At 38.2% G+C, this 18,050-nt stretch overlaps 1 protein-coding gene across 1 annotated transcript in view; it reads right to left on the bottom strand.

The window, feature by feature from the left end:
• LOC115434420 (collagen alpha-1(XIX) chain) overlaps positions 1–18,050 on the bottom strand; it is a 127,315-nt gene that overhangs the window by 5,523 nt on the left and 103,742 nt on the right. The window contains exons 39-52 of the mRNA XM_030156358.1: positions 17,991–18,035; positions 15,805–15,855; positions 15,589–15,633; positions 14,586–14,612; positions 13,349–13,402; positions 12,606–12,650; positions 12,230–12,274; positions 12,070–12,132; positions 11,592–11,627; positions 9,962–10,006; positions 9,304–9,447; positions 7,434–7,500; positions 7,185–7,322; positions 3,800–3,877 (exon numbers count right to left, since the gene is read on the bottom strand). Of these exons, the coding sequence (XP_030012218.1) occupies positions 3,800–3,877; positions 7,185–7,322; positions 7,434–7,500; positions 9,304–9,447; positions 9,962–10,006; positions 11,592–11,627; positions 12,070–12,132; positions 12,230–12,274; positions 12,606–12,650; positions 13,349–13,402; positions 14,586–14,612; positions 15,589–15,633; positions 15,805–15,855; positions 17,991–18,035 (883 nt within the window). The remainder of the gene's footprint in view (positions 1–3,799; positions 3,878–7,184; positions 7,323–7,433; positions 7,501–9,303; positions 9,448–9,961; positions 10,007–11,591; positions 11,628–12,069; positions 12,133–12,229; positions 12,275–12,605; positions 12,651–13,348; positions 13,403–14,585; positions 14,613–15,588; positions 15,634–15,804; positions 15,856–17,990; positions 18,036–18,050) is intronic.

Here is an 18,050-nt window from a genome sequence, read left to right as displayed (position 1 = left end):
TTAACCCTACTAATATATGCTGTCATGTCTATGGAGATTTTTGCTTATCTCAGTAAATTTACAGCTGTGTTCTTTTCTAATTTTAAAAATAGTCCAGAATTGAGCTTAACAACAGTGCAATCAGGCATAATTACCATCAAACATTAGGACACAGTGTGATGGCAAAGAGACCAAAAGCATAATATGGTCGTTCTCACCTTGAAGGGGTTATACAGTATGTAGTATTGATATTGCAAACTCATAATAACAGAAGGAAGTCACGTACCAGAACCCACCTATATAACTACCAAAAGTACCACGAACAATTAACAAATGCTTTGTACCCCCAGACGGTATCACAAAACTATAAAGCTTAATGCTTACACACATCACAATAAGATTAAAAAGGTCATTAATAATTCTCTTGTATCCTAGTAACACCCAGACAAATAGATAGAGAGATAGATAAATAGAGAGATAGATTAAGATCATTTTATTATTAATTAATTCAGATCCTCTTATTGTTAGTATACAGTACAATTTACCAAAAAATTTAATTCCACCTCTGCTTTTAACCCATCTCTAGAACATGCAGGAACACACCACAAACTAGGAGCAGCGGGCTTGCCATAGCAGGCGCCCGGGGAGCAAATGGGGGGTTAAGTGCCTTGCTCAAGGGCACATCAGCCAACAACTTTTTCTGCCAGTCCATGGAATCGAACTGGCGACTCTTCGGTCACATGCCGACTCACCAGCCAACTCTCCAGTCTTCTAGGCCATGACTGATAGATAGATAGATAGATAGATAGATAGATAGATAGATAGATAGATAGATAGATAGATAGATAGATAGATAGATAGATAGATAGATAGATAGATAGATAGATAGATAGATAGATAGATAGATAGATAGATAGATAGATAGAAATTACAGGCTCTTGGCTAAACTGCTTGTCACAAATAAAACAAATGACTAGCAGCTTAGCTCCTTTTATGGACAATGATTTCCAATCAACCCTGTATAAAAACGAAGTGGAGTAAAGAACGGGGAGAGATCCCAGATGTGCATTCCAGTTTGCTGTCTCTTTTTTCCTCCGACAACTCAACAACAGTACAGTCTTCAAACAAAACTCATAGCCTATTATTTTATATACAGTAGTTGGTCAGTAATACAAAAATAACACTGTGTTTTCCAATCTCCATGTGCTACATTAGTTGATAGTTTCTGTTATAGCTCTGCATTCAGACAGAAAACCGCCACAGTACAATCACAAATCACCTCTATTTTCTGTACAGTTTATGTTATCAATAACTGCTCTAAAGATCTGTTTGGAAACATTCAAACAAGGTCGGAACTCTCACGGTTTAGTCCGAACCATGGATCAACAAATGGCCAACTTGGCAAGGATAATAACATCAAATAATAACTTTATACCTTCATAAACCTCATAATCAAATATTTGAAGAAACACTGCCTTTTCAGTATAAAACTCAAACAGATTTCAAAACATCAACAGTGCTTCTAGTTTTTAGCACTTTGTCACTCATCCTCATCTATCTCATTCTATCTCATCACTTTCTAATTCTTTGGTTAAAAACCTCATGGTGTTAAGTTTTTCTCACTATGGCAGAATGACTCACTACTCCCTCTTATGGCCACATAAATCACCTGACCCATCAGTATGAATAGAATCTGAGCAGAAAATACAATCTAACACATTGGCATTTCTGGCATAACTTCAGAACTCTTTGCTCTCAACATTCTAATGATCATTTTAGGTCATTTTAAGGCAGGGGCGCCGCTACCAATTGTGAGCCTCATAAAAAATAAACGTTGTGGACCTTTTCATAAAATTCTGTCTCCCGTCAATCTGTCAGAGCGCGAGAGGGGGGGGGGGGCATGTGGGGGTGCAGTCCATACATAATGAACAAACAAAACAGAAACTTAACATTCTTTCAACGTCCGATTCTGGACTTCTATTCCTCTCTTATACATTGGATCTTACATGACATTTTCACAACTTCTACCCTATATCCACTGAACCCCCTCCACTGCTCTATGGGCCCCACACAAATGCTGGTCAGCATGAATTTTTAATGTTTAACCCCCGCTTATTGGCACCCCAATTTTAAGGTCATATTTCAAATTAAAAATACTGCATATAGCCTCTTCAATGCCGTTAAATAATTACTGACATTACTTCCTATAAATGTGTTAGTTTTGTAATATCCTAATCCTGACCAAAAGTTAGGCTGATAATGTGCAGTGCTCCCTCCTGTGTGTGACTCATGAAGAACATCTGAGTCTCTGTGAACCTGTAGGAGACAGAGGAAATCTGTTCTATGTGGATATCAAAGAATACAAACTACACCTTCACAGCATGATGGCCAAGAAAAACACAGTGTCTCACACACATGATCCTGCTCCTGTCCTGTGTGCTGTGTGCACTTAGGAAACCCAGTAGTATAGGCCACCCATTCACAGCAGTTTCATAAAATTATATCTAACTCTTTTCAAGATGCGACTACATCTGAAGCCAGGTAGATATGCTTATAACTGAGCCCCTAGAGATGCTGTCTTTCTGCAGTCATGATTTGTTCTCTCCAGAGAGGCGAAAGCCAAGTTCTTTTAGCCCTGCACATACATTATGCACATGCATAGATAGGGTGAGTGACTTAAGGTTCAACGATAAACTCCTTCTGTCACAGACGGGAAGTTTCATCTCTCCATCAGGGAATGGGAGGTTATTTTTTAGTTCACAGGACCAAGGGACAAGCTGACATCTTGGGTTGTATTTAGTGAAACTTTTGTTCAGGATAGCATCAAGCTCCACTTTTCTTTAAAGGATAGACTGCATTGCAGTGTATGACTGAAGCAATCTGTCCATGTTGGGGTTCCATTTATGACGCAGCAGTGCATGAGTTTTTGAAAACATGTCACAGTCTGAGAGCAACATTTATCTCTAACATGCTGAGATACCAAATGAAGGCTGAGATTGAATTCAAGATTTGAGACTTGATAACTCCAGTTCCTTTCAGCGGTCAGGCAAAGAAATCCCATGAACTGATGTAGATGTAAAGGGTCTTTTCTGCTAATATCTGGTACTGAGTATATGTGGCACTATATCATAACACATACTGCAAATACATTCATTTAAAGGGGTCATATTTAGGTAAACCCACTTTTATTAGGCTTTGGTACATTTAGGGGACCCTAATAGTTCATACAGTCTGAATTTGAACCCTCCAGGTGCTGCAAAGCTATCTTTGTATTCATTTTGGCATTTTGGCATTTTGAATGCATTTCTCAGACCCGTTAAAATTCTTTCTTAATTTGTTGCGTCTATAACTAGTTACATCACAAGATTTGCACATATAGGGTCAAGACTTCCGACGAACATTTCACTGAGTACGACATAATTGTTTGTCCGCAGCAGCGGTTGTAGTCCATAATGGAAATATGTCTAAACTTCAAGCCGATTACCTAAAATGTTCAGTTGTTGGTTGTATTAACAAACACAAGTAGCTCAACTGGACAGAGAAGCACAGCCAGCAACCTGGAAGGGGTGGGGCGTGAAGTGGCTCATTTGCATTTAAAGGGCCAGCGCTCAAAACGACTGGTGTCATTTCTCAGAAATAGGGTTAAAGATGAACCTGTGGAGTTTAATTAATGAAGAATTCCGACCCAAGCAGAGCATTTACAGTTTACGTAGACCGCAGGGAAATGTTTTAAAATGCATAAAAATGCATAAAAAAAGCAAACTATCACTCCTTAAAGTATTCATACTAACAGCTGTTTGATCTAATGTTGTGTTCTTACCTGGTGGTCCCATGGATCCTAGATCTCCTGGTAACCCCAGCCCAAGCTGGCCTCGTTCTCCTTTCTGACCCCTGTATCCTGAGGACAGACACAATACTCTGATTGGACTGTGTACGACTACAGCACAAATGAAGACAAATGTGGTTTCATGTTTATACAGTGTGTTTACTGTTAGTAAGGTTAGTACAAAAGACATTCAAGGGCTTTCCAGATACAGACACACTTCTGCAACCTTTATCTCTGCCTGTCAAACAGACTAGCTTTTTGATGACATAAATAACATCAGTGCAATGACAATGTCAAGCATCGGGTTTGCTCATATTTTGAGAGAAGGAGCTGTGGTTGTCAGTGTAAAAACAGGCTACTCTAGATTCCCAGTTTCCATCCCAAACCTTTGAATAATAAAAGACGTACTGACATCCTGTCAAAATAGAAATCATCAAACAAGCCATCTGTGTGTTAGTTCGAAGGAGGAGGCATCCTGGGCTTGTTCAGCTTTCTGTCAACAATAAGGCCACAAGCAAATGTCTTTGATGTACTTGAAAACACAGCGGAAAAGCCCCTTTTTTTGATTGAAGGTCAGATACGTGGGTGGCTAAAGGCATTGATCGGCTTAATCAAAGGTGGTTTCACTCCAGATGAAACAAATCATCAACAGATGCATGAAACAATCATGTCTATTCATGACAACAATAGGCTGGTGTTTGTAATGCTCAGAAGGCACGTAATTCACACAAACACAGTCATGAATGTGATTCATACAAACAGATGTGTTTTTGTTGGAAGAAGCTGAATTATTTAGTGTTAAATCAAGTCAGCCTTTTATGTAATAGTGATGAACTGCTGCATCATGTTAAAAAGCAAGCACATGCTTAGTCAAAAAGAGGTTGATGAGTATAAAAATCCAGGCATTTTGTGGCCTTAGTTGCTTACAACTATATGCATGCGAGAATATTAATCAAGCTTTGTCACTCCATCCAGAGCCATTATGATTTTACAGTTCAAAACAGAAGCATACCAAGTACAAATGTAAGGAGCTGTGAAAGTATTTCCCCATGAGGCACTTAAAGTAATGGAGTCTAAGGACCAGCGGTTCCATGGAGTGCATCAGAAACATTGACAGGAGTATCAAGCATTGCACTGCCTGGCCCAAAGGGGAAACGCTTCAATGCTTAAATGTCAGAGGAAATCTTAGAAAAAAAGGCTCATGAATGCTCCAAAACTGAGTCTCAAAGAAAGAGGGGCTATCCACACATTGCTGCAATAATGAGACTTCTTTCAACACTCACAGAGCCTGGGGCATTCATTCAGGGAGGAGACGTTCCATGGAGAAAAGAGCACTGTACCTTAAGCAAAAAAATACTGAATAGCACACAGGGCAATAAGCTTGGGTGGCACGCTGGATTGCTGCATTCTGATATATTGAAAAGGGAATAGTGTGTCTGTGCTTGGTTGAAAACAAGTCATTCTCAGAAATGCTAATAGACAAACAGCACTAATAAAAATAATACTGCACAGTTTTTTAATGCTAGGACTGCAGTCCTGCGTGTCGTACATGGTTGTAAACAGTATTATTAGCAACATGTTTATTTATGTAATTCCTTGTAACACTGTTGTAAACTGTATTAGCAGCAACATGTGTTCATGCTAGTCTTTACAAAAAGGAGAGAAAAAAAAAAAACCTTTCTTTGAACAGCTGTTCCATGAAAGATCAATATTATTTCTGTTACTGATATTTCCATATTATACAGCATAATGCACAACAACTCTAAAAACAGCCTCATATCATAAAAGACACTTTGTTTAAGTCAGTATGAATAAATATAAAGAGCACACTGAAGTACAAAATTTAAAATGAATGTTATAACAACAAAATGACGAATTTATAATACAGTATTAGTATGCACTTAAACACAGTGATTTACATCAGCAAGTGTTTTCATTGTACAAAAGGAAAAGATGAATAGAATGATAAATGAACACTCAATTACAACAAAGGAGGGGAAGAACAAAATAAAAAAGGAAGAAATGATGCTTTTCAGCATGCGTCCTTTTGGGTATTCTGTAACAGCTTGAGACTTACACCCATGTGAAATCAAACCATGAGGAAAAAAAGAGCGTGAATTCAACAGAGGGGTTATTTTTCTCCATAAACAATTCATTTTGGCATATTGGAGAAGAAGTCAAATTGGATATTCCAAAGGAGCACAGTCTCCAGCGGAGGATGACGAGAAATAATGAGGAAATATTACCCCAAACTCTCTCCCCAGCTGAGTGGAGGCACAAGTCAACAAAGAAAAAATTAAGAAGTTGTTGAATTTTTGATTTATCAAGGGAAATAACTTTCCTCTTTATTTTCAATAAATATTTATTGCGAAGCTGCATTAAGAATCACCTATAAAACATTCTTCTGAAGCATAAAAAAATAAACAGCCAAAACAAAATCCAAGACATGTGTAATGCAAATGGCATTAACACACAGCACAAACATTTATAGTCTAGTAGCTGTCTACTTAAGTTATATTATTCATGAATAAAAGCAGCATTTTCTATTATAGCAGTAAGTTAAGGTGTAAATGGTCTTGATAATGTGAGGTAGATACAAAACTCAAAGAGAAAGGCTAATGCAGGGGCGCTCGCATTTGCACCAACATGTAACACACTCCTCTTCAAAGGTTAAGATAGTTTTGCTGCGGACAAAGTACAATTCTAAGCAAGTCCGAAGTATAAAGCCTGAGTAGCAAAATATTAGTGTTGTATGAGCAGTCAGACAGTTGCATCAGTTTGATAAATATTAAGATGTCCACCCTCTCTCCTGACTATGCTCCTTTAGTATTTTTGAGCTTTCTTTCCTGGAGTGAGGTATCAAAACTCAGGCTCTTTCCTGTCCGCACTCATAATACTTTCTCTTAGTCACAGCCAATTCTTCTTTTGTCTTCATATTTCCCAGAGAGCCGCTGTGCCCAACACTCCTGGCCTTTCCTCTGCTTCCCGCCCCTCAGTCTGCATTGATATATGGGTCTAGCAAGAGAGAAATGCCCATGAATCCCTATAAAATACGCCAGCATGTCAGCTATGTTTCATCCCAACTCTTTATGCACAACAAAACATTGTAGGCTGTTGTACTTCATTTTGCAGTGTTTATGTCAAACTGCTGTATTATACTGTGTATATGGTGGTAAATATAGACTCCTTCTCATGTACTAGTTTTCATGTGTGATCTAAGTGGTGTATCAGATCAGAAAACAAAAGGTTAATCAGAAACCACCAATAGTTTTGATCAAAGGTTAAAAGTGTTATTTTTAACCATGTTTTAACAGAAGTGGTTATTTTTATGAGGTGGTGTTAACTTTTGGCAGTTCACTTTGGCAGCCTGAGCTCCTACCTTGAGGACCAGGAGGTCCAGGCTCTCCAGGAGGGCCTGGTAATCCGTCTCTGCCAGGAGGTCCTGGAGGGCCTTGGACTTGTGAAGCTAAAATGCCTGCAGGTGTCTTCTGCAGCATGGCAGCACTTGATACTTTCTCTGCAAGGTAAGAAAAATATAAATTCAAAAGCAGTGATACCACAAGGCAGGAGAAGAGTGAACAAAGGTGGAATGGAGAGAGGAATCGTGTCAAATACACATATGTGCTACCTTCAAAAACTCTCAAAACTTCATTTTTGATGAACAGTTTCAGTTCCTCCATGAAGCCTGGATCACCCTGTGTGCAGTCAGGGAGAAGGAGAATACAAACTTCACCACTTCACTGAACCATGCACGGCAAACTTAAGCGACAACAATCACTCACGTTCTACAGAGATACAGCAGAGACAATAGTTATCTCAGCATGTGGACGCCTGTCTAAATTCACAGATTTTCTCACAGTTCATGAAAACCATCCATGCTGAAAACACCGGAAGGGAGATGAGATTACTTTTATATATATGTGTGTGTGTGTGTGTGTGTGTGTGTATACAGGGGTTGGACAAAATAATGGAAACACCTTCACCTCAAGATGATAATGCCCCAATCCATACAGCTAGAATTGTTAAAGAATGGCATGAGGAACATTCTAATGAAGTTGAGCATCTCGTATGGCCGGCACAGTCCCCAGACCTCAACATTATTGAGCATTTATGGTCAGTTTTAGAGATTCAAGTAAGACGTCGATTTCCACCGCCATCATCTCTAAAAGAGTTGGAGGGTATTCTAACTGAAGAATGGCTTAAAATTCCTTTGGAAACAATTCACAAGTTGTATGAATCAATACCTCGGAGAATTGAGGCTGTAATTGCCGCAAAAGGCGGACCTACACCATATTAAATTATATTTTGTTGATTTTTTAAGGTGTTTCCATTATTTTGTCCAACCCCTGTATATATATATATATATATATATATATATATATATATATATATATATGTATGTATATATATATGTATATATATATATATATATATATATATATATATATATATATATATATATGTGTGTGTGTGTATATATATATATATATATATATATATATATATATATATATATATATATATATATATATATATATATGTGTGTGTATATATATATATATATATATATATATATACACACACATATATATATATATATATATATATATATATATATATATATATGCTTTTTCATTTTTCTAACTATTCTGTGAAATTTCATTCTGGGTAAAATAATGTAATTGCCGCAAAAGGCGGACCTACACCATATTAAATTATATTTTGTTGATTTTTTAAGGTGTTTCCATTATTTTGTCCAACCCCTGTATATATACATATATATATATATATATATATATATATATATATATATATATATATATATATATATATATATATATATATATATGCTTTTTCATTTTTCTAACTATTCTGTGAAATTTCATTCTGGGTACATGTCTACTACAACACTGGAACCTTTTACTTGAATTTGATGAATTCAATTTAATTGAATATTATGAATATTATATGGATAGAAAGAGTATAATATCCAGAATCCCATGGATAAAAGTCGACAGCCCACTTTCTATGAGCAACAGGACTGCAGCAGTAATAATGGCAAACAATAGTAGCCTTGGACCTTGAATCTCCGCATTCAAACACATTTTTCATCTCTTCTGTGAATGTTATATAACTGTTGTGACTGCATACAGTATGTGTAAAATTTCTGTGACACACGGAGGTGTTGTGAATGCTCTGCGGATCTCCAGGCACACCCACATATCTCTGTCTCTCTCTCTGTCTCCATCTCCCTCACTCTCCTTCCTGCTCTGACCTTCTGTTGTGCCTAGATGATCAGGAGTGGGAAGCGTTGAGCAGAAAAAGAACAGTAACCTCCCTTGCACAGCCTTATTTGATGTTTCATGCAGAAATCTCTGGCTGCACCATTTTCCATATACAGAATGAGAACTGAGCAAGTTACACAAGACTGGCATGGAAGGAGGCTGAATAAAGTTGTAATCATTTGGAGGGATAGTCTTTTTTTAGCTTCAACTTACCAGGAGGTGTACGCTGTCAAACTGTCCTGGAGGGCCAGGATCACCTTTTTGGCCTGGAGGGCCACTGGGTCCGGACAGTCCAGGGTCTCCTACGCGTCCTCTCTCTCCCTGAACACCTCTTTCTCCTGGAATCCCTGGATCACCCTGGAGTTTAAAAAAAAAAAAATAGACATGTATCGGCTCTATGTGATAAAATGCTGACTAAACTGTTAGGAACAAAGCTTGAAGCTAAGTTTCATCACTGGCATAAGCTGCGCCACTTTTATTTTTCATGCCAGACACCTACCCAAGTGTCTTACTTAACATGCTGCGCACATTGACCTTTTTCTCTTATTGTGTCCAGTCAGCCTCCTATCCTGAGGATGTGTTGCCAACTATAAAACTAAAAGTCTCATTTTGCATCCTCTATTACCAGCATTTGCAATAGATTACTGCAGCAGTGTGACAGAGCTCTTTAATTTTGCCTTGCAAATACAAAAGGAAACTGCACTGAGCGTTAAATGCCTTTATCTAGTGCTTATGTGCTTGTGGGGATTAGTCCTATTTGTGCAGAAGTGAAGGCTTTCATTAGTATTCATCAAAACCTTGCTTGTGTATTATATTCTGACTCATAAAAACAGCTTCGTTTTTTTGGGAAAACAGGACTTTTACTACTTACACGTTCTCCTTTGGATCCTCTGTCCCCTGGTCTACCTGTATCTCCCTTGGAAAAAAAATACAGAAAAGCTCATGTGAAGGATTTGCTGTCACTTAAAAAAAAAAACAAAAAACAAAAAAACAACAACAAAAAAAAGTTAATTTTAACATCTAAATAACTGGTCGAAGAATGTCGCTATCACTGAAATCTACACTGGTGTTGACTTACAGGCAGGAGTACTCACTATTCAAATCTATACATATAACACACAGACAGCTATTACATATTTAAACCCAGCATACAGGCATATCGTCTGTATTTACACATATAATATTTGCAGAAGTTTCTGTTCCGCTGCCTGAAAAACCTGTGAGCAAGCTTATTCTTGAATTACTTGACTTTGAGAAACGTACACTTGTGAGATGACTGTGCATTGATTGCTTTTTACTTAGCTCAGGTGTATTGCTTGTATAATATCTCCCTGTATAGTGTTTCACCTTCTGCAATGTCACAGTTCCTCTGCATCACTCTTGTTTCGTTTGAGAACTGCCTGCTTTCCCACCAGCTGTCTCTACTGTATGGAAGAGCTGGGAGAGAAAATACCTGTCTCTGGCTTTGTGTCACAACATCTTGTGTCTTCCAATCCCTCCCTGTCACTCCTCATTGCCTTCCTTTACCACGCTCACAGCAATACCTCTGGGACCATCTTTGTATCAATTTCCTGCTGGATTACAGGAGCCATGCAAAAGACAATCTGGCATGATGTGGTTTTAAAGCGGGCATCTCTTTGTGATGCTGTTCTCCCCTGCCTGCTTTAATCTGCAGTACTCTGTATTCCCTGATGCCTGATGGGAGGCTTAAATCTATCATCTTGCCCACTGAAATGTGCTTCCCTGAGCATTACATTAAACCTCCAAGCAGTATGCGAGGAGTCTGGGTATAGGTGTGAAACCACCTGCTAGATGGCACTGTTGCCCCACCATTAAGTCAGACAGCAGGGCAGAAAGACACAGGGGTACAACTTTACAATATGGCCCTGTGCAGAGCTCAGATTCTGGTGGAAGAATATGAACTGATTATAATAAGAACATATTGACCTGTTAAGGATGTCATTAAGGCATTAGGTAACATGATCAGTTGTAGACAGGTAAAGCTCATGGTCAAGCCAGTTTGCATCGTGCACGTGCATCCTTTAGCCTGAATTATGTCTTTTCTGTAACAAATCTATTCTGCATGCTGCAAGCATTTCTGGGGTGATTGTGTTGTAAATTGTGTGAAATATATTTGATCAGTCATGTAATAGCAGACTTTGGAGCAGTGTTTGTTTCAATTTAAGCCAGGTTCATCAGGCAGGAAAATGCATATTTAATCTAAGTGTCTACTGCCCTCTATTACAAACATTTTATCATTGCCTGAAAGCATTAACTGCATAATTAGGGTAAAAAGACTAAAAGTCAACAAAGCCTTAAACCTGCAGTATTCCATTTAGTTTTTATCGTTAAAATCTCAAATATGCAAATAGGTTTAATGCACTCATGATGCTGTAGCCTGAGGTGGGGGGGGATAAAAATCTGCTGTGCCATCTTTCTGTAGCTCAGACAATGTAAAGCACTTTCTATAAGGGGATTTGCAGCGCGCTCGCACAACTCACCTTGTATCCTGAAGTTCCATCTTTTCCAGGTCTCCCCTGCTCAAGAAGCGCAACACAAACAAAGACATTTTGTATCAGCTCTCACCTTCGATTGGATCAGCACTGTTGCACTCCTAGTAATCTCCACAGTTAATGAGATATCTCAACCAAGGGATAATGATCCTGATTGCTGTGCGAACACTGTTTCATTGTGTGCTTACAGGGAAAATTACAGAAACCATCTCTGATGGTAATTACATAGCGGAATGTAATAATCTACAGGACAAGTGATAGCTAACATACTTATTTCATCCCTATTGTCCTTGAGTAACTTTTTTTCTTCATATAATGTTAAAATAATAATGCTTAAACCATCTGACAGAAAATGCAGTATGCTATTGTAGTCTATTTAAAACCTGGACATTATTGGAAGATGCTCTCACAACATCTCTTAGTGATTAAAAAAGGAAGAGCAACAAAATTCATGTTGCATCCTTACAGCAGCACCTTGGGGTCCCTCGGGTCCTGGGAATCCTGTCTCTCCGGGCGGCCCCCGCTCACCCTGTCAAAGAACAGAGACAGTCAATGTGTCAGTCGACTGTGACAAAGGAATGACGCATGGATTGACAGCTCAAAGAGAGTTAGAGGCTGCAGCTCACCGGCTCTCCTGGGATCCCTGGCTCTCCACGAGTGCCGGGCTTCCCCTGTCAATCACAAACATAGGAGAACAGTCTGTTTTGGTTTGACAGGTCCTCAATGGTGTCAAATCTACAGCACCTTTGCAGCCTCTCGTTCAGACCAACCTGTCTACTGTCGCTGCACAGAAAGTCCTCTGAATGGACTGAAGTTTATATCCCAGATACCTTAACTGATGTAGCATAATGTAATGGGACTACTGTTTTGAAAACAAGCTTTCTATGCACTTTATGAAACATTGTGTACTTGTTGTCAGCAGCAAACAGTGACGATTATTCCAAGGAAAAGCATGAGTTAGCTCAAAATATTTAACAACAACAACAACAAAAAAATACTTACTGTCGGACCTGGTATTCCAGGTGGGCCAGGTAAACCAACATCACCCTGAGGGAAATATTTAGGGTTTAACATTTATATCACTATTAATTTCTACTAAGAAAAAGTATATTAAATTATAAACAATCTTTAAACTGTTTGCTAACAGCTACACTGTGATGATGGATGTCATTTAAGTATGAAACCTTCCATCCCTAACAGATGCACAACATATATGTGTGTGTGTGTGCGTGTGTATGTATATATATATATATATATTTATATAGTTTTGACAGTCATACACTGTTAATCAGCAGTGTTGTTGTAGGAAGCTGTGAAATGTTGCATTCAGGAATAGTTGTTTTTTTTTTTTTTTTCAATGCAGCCAATAGAAGCTGAGCATTGTGCAGATGGTAAGTGATACATGAAGCCTTGTCTTCGAAAAATATGGTATTTTTTCACATTACAATTCAGAAATTTTGCTCCCATCAATGTTTCAAAAATAAAGAAAGAAAATATGACAGTAACTGAATTCTTATTTTTAAGTCTCAAAACTTTAGCAGGAATGTATAATGTGTTTCACACTGGCACATTTTGAAAGTTTGAAGTTTCATTTCTGTTTTTTGCCAAAAGCTGGATATCTAATTCCAGAAAGAAACTTTTTAAATGTTCTGTAATGAGCATGAGGTACACAGAAAACACTTTTGACTCTCTGTAATTGGGTTAGAGTATAACAGATGCTTCTATGGAGTCATACTGTTGCTTACCTTGGCACCAGGAAGCCCTTCAAGCCCTGGTAATCCCATGGCCCCCGGTTCCCCCTACAAGAGAACAACACACCACCTTGCTGTGTTAAAACAAAAAAAGTCATTACTAAAAATGGAATAGGTGTTGTTAACACCCACTTTGTGCAACCAAAAATGATATATATGTCTTGCGGTGCTCAATAGGTGGGTAAGTTTGGTTATAATTGATTGAAATGCTAAATTATTACAAAGCAGTCAGGCTGTAAACATAAAAATCCAGATCAAAGCTACACAAAGGTGGGTAAATTAAATTGCAAGAGCCAGGCTTTCACACATTTCCATCTCTCCTTTTGATATTCTTGGTCAGGTATTAATATAACCTCTTGTGTGTCAATCTGATGTGAAGACAACCCTAAGAGGACGATACTTCAATCTCAGTATATTATTATATGATCTCTGACACATGCTGTCACACCTTGTAACACACAGAAGGGACAGAAAAAGAGCCCCATTTGACAATCACAATCAGACTCACTTTCTGCACTAAAAATAGAGACCCATTCCTAGTGCCTGAACAAGTGATGGCCTCTATCTACCTCATCTTGCTCAAGCTGCCATGGAGAAATGCCATTACACAGAACAGAAGGGCAACTGGTTCTGACATAGACGGATTGTGCAGGTAATTGTCACACATGTAGATTGTCATGAATAAGCGAGTGTGGCTAAGGGGAGAGTGGGCCAGCCAGAGGATCAGCTGTGAGACGGATTGGGGCAATTCCACCACAGCACTGGAGCTGCTCACACAATTTATTAAAATGTCAAATTAACATCCTGGTGAAAAATCACTGTGCCACAAAACAATAAAAAATGCAATTGGCCCCATGAGAATAAGGAATTCATGTTGATGGCACATGCATAGAATTGTTTCGTATACATGTGGATTGTTCTCAGGTATCTCCGTACTGAGGAAGGGCATCTGAAGTGCAGAGTGGGTTCATAAGTTGCCACTGGCGAGACAATATGGTTACAACAGTTTCGTGTTTGCAGGAGACGTGTTCATTTTTTTTCTGGTGTTCTGGAGTTCTACAGAGAGTGGTTAAGTGCTCAAGCTTGAGGGCGTATTGACTTATTTTGTAGAGAACCGCAGAGAAGATGATAGAGAGTAACTGGTAAATCTGACTTCTCTATTTTTTGAAAGGCACAAAAATAGACAAATACATCAAATAAATACAGCCAAGAATGAAAAGCTTCAACTCACTGCAGGTCCATCATCTCCTTTGGGGCCCTTAAAAAAAAAAAAAAAAGAAAAAAGAAAAAAGAAAAGGACAGATTATGCCCATGAATGGGACAACCGCTACCATAAAAATCATAAATACAGTCTGAAATGACATGTGGCCACTGAATGTTATCGTCATTAAAATTTATAGTATTCATTACTGGCTCTCTTCTCACACAATTTCTGTCTGTAAATCATGCTTATATAGCGTTATATGTATCTGTGGCCTTTCGTAGATAATATTAAAAACGATCAGAGTGATATACTACAAGTCATGCTTTATAAACAGAGGCCATGTGAGTGTACATTTAAAGCAAATCTGCACCTTTCTGCAAAAAAAAAGAAATGAATTATTGATAAATTAGGCTGCTTATCCTTAACACTGATGAAGATGCTTTCTTATTGATTGCTCCACAGGGGCTGTTTGGCTGTGATGGATGCAGTACAAGGAGAAGCATCCTTAACATTTAGCTGTGGTTCATGTCCCATTGTGCACTGGGAATATTGGAGTGCGTATTTTTGTCACCACCTTCAGCATTTGTTGCAGTGGACAGATATCTGCAGGACCTGACAGTGACTGTCTCCCAGGACTGGACAAGATTACAAACTGTCTGATAAGGACGAGCAGTGGGAGTTGATAAGCAAATCAGGTCACTTCGACTCTGTGTAGAGAAGCTGAACCTCTAAGTCCTTTTTGCATATCACTGATGTTATGTGTCCTGGGGCGGGTCAGAGATCTGGGCGAGAGTCAGGAACTTTTTTTTTTTTTTTCCCCTTCACCAACCAGCAGCTCTCAGCGAACATGATTGACTGGAATATAAGAGGCCTCAGAAGCTAAGATAACACCGGAAGCCTGGTCAGAATATTTGTTATTCAGGTCTCTTAGGTCCTGCGGCTCATACAGTATCAGCATGTCTGTGTGCTAGTGCTTCTCCACAGTACAATGTAAAGGATTCGCTTCAGGCATAACAATGATTGTGCTTACCGGCGCACCAGGAGCTCCAGGGGGTCCTAAAATAGCTCCACCACTCTGAAAAGGCATTTTTTTTTTTTAACTTTATGACTATACGGTATATTTTACAATGTGGGTCAAATACACTGATTTATTTTTACCAATATGATTGAAAGTATAATGCATGCAGTGAATCAATTTGTCAAAATCACATCATCACTGAGTTATAGTCATTGGAAAACTCTTTACCTGAAGTTTGTAGAGGCTACTCATCCCATTGCCCTCCACATAGGGTACACCCTAAAACCGAATCACAATTCAATCAGACAAGTCTTCCTCAGTGTTCTCAGAGGTGAGTTTTCAGCACCAGGACTCTTTAAAGATAACAGTACAGTAGGTCTGAAGTAGTTATACACTGTTAAGCCCTTAAAAGCTACATGAGAAAGATCAATAACACATTTGGTGACTACACAAAGAAAAGAGAAGAGAGAGAGAGAGAGAGACGGAGAAGTAAAAAGAACAGGAAAAATAGGGAACAGCATGCTTAATAATCCTTGAGCCACTGGTGATTTAAAAAAAAAAAGAAAAGAAAAAAATGAATCTCAGAAATACAAAAGAGTATGCTGATTAAAAGAGATTCAGCTATGAGAACTAGGTAATCTAGTCTTCTTGAGTAGTATAAGAACATAAAAAGAATGTTTTTCCCTTGATAGATTGGTAGAGGGCAGCTATTGTAAATGAAGACCGAGTCAAGGTTCTCATTTAGAAGCAAGCAGACGCTTGTGCCCTTTTCAGGCCACTGAGCCATCCCCTGTCCTCCCAGACTGCTGTTTATGAGACCAGGGTGTGTGTGTATGTGTGTGTGTGTGTGGGGGGGGCACGGCGGGTTCAAGGGAAGGCTGATGAATTATAGATTTGCCTTTGGAAGTGCTTACTTACTGGCCTTTTAAAGGAAGGGAACATGATTCAATGCCAGTGAGCAGGTCACTACAATTTTATCACATTTGTACTTGTTTGTCAGTTATATTTCTATTGTTACACTAACTACTGTTAGGAAATGTAAAAGATGACGCTACACTGATGTTTGTAGTATGGCTAAAATTTGCTTAGAGGTCTTATTTCTGTCTTTGTGCATAAGAAATCAATATAAGTGAATCCCCAAAGGATCTTTGTGTTGGTAAATGCAAGTTATGCAAATTGACAGGATTTCAGTTCTGTTGCAACATGTTGATGATCATAAGAACTATGTTTTCAGGTCAAAAATGTCCAATTTCATCACAATTAATGTTATATTTTCATGTCACAAATGGCCAAGTTATATTTGAACTGAATTTACCTGAAAAACAAATATTCTATTCTTTTAGATTCCCCAATTTTTCTTACAAGATTATATGCTACATATCACATGTTTTATTTTTACAGGTTGCAATATGGAGTATGGTGCTGATCCATCCTGCTTATGTTACGCCAATACATACATTAAGAATGTCACACGTCACCTTTTAAATCAACAGCTTTCTAATAATAAGCATTTATATAAATAAATAACAATTCTATATTGTTATTTACTTTTTAGTACGATGATAAACTATACAATAAATAATTCTGATCCTAGTTTTTGCACAGGGATCATTTGTGGAAACGGTGACATGGCTGCCGAGCATCAGTATGATGGGATCCGTAACAACCATGTCACATCCGTCCACTGCCACATTTTGTGTTTTTGTGTCAGCTGTTATTGTTTTAGATCCACAATACTAACATTTATGAATAAGAGGAGAATTAGCAATAGTAAGTATATAAGTTTATTACTAATAAAGCACTGGTACTGACCAGATCATCATGGGTAATGTCACGTCCGTCCATCAGCAAAAGTTTTCACATACACGTGCTATTCAAAATCCAATATTTCTGAAAATATAGCTTCCACTGTCAAATAATATCAGTAGTCTGTGCACAAATGTATTAGCATTATTTCAACACAGTTTTATGCATTTTTTACAACCCTTTTTTTTTTTTTTTTTTTTTTTGACAAAAATGGCCACTCATTTGACCCCTTAAGTAAATTTTAGCCGAGTAGGAGATGACAAGGATGGGTCTGCTTTGCTAAGAAACAGTATTATTTTTGTGCACAAGATGAGAAAAAAGTGTTTTTGCAGCTCAAATAATATTTTATTCAACAAAGACACTGTACAGGAAATACCATCAGATTTGGTCTCCTTGCTTTACTATAGTGCTGAGATCTGAGCTTGTATACTAATAAATGGATGAATTGTGTAAATCCATCTTTGTCTCCGGAGAGTTCATCAGTCTTCAGCAACAACCTACAGCCACTCAGTTGAATTTCCATAACACATCCTGACAGAACCTGTGACCCTAATATAAGTTTTGAAGGTTATCACTATCAGGCTCTTATCAAGTTATGAAGAACTTACCGGAGGCCCTGGAAGTCCAGGTCTGCCCGGGGGGCCTTCATTTCCCTGCAAAACACAACC

The sequence above is a fragment of the Sphaeramia orbicularis genome, chromosome 15 (genome assembly GCF_902148855.1).
Source record: "Sphaeramia orbicularis chromosome 15, fSphaOr1.1, whole genome shotgun sequence".
NCBI classification, from domain to species: Eukaryota; Metazoa; Chordata; class Actinopteri; order Kurtiformes; family Apogonidae; genus Sphaeramia; species Sphaeramia orbicularis.
This window is presented reverse-complemented; position numbering and strand designations above follow the sequence as displayed.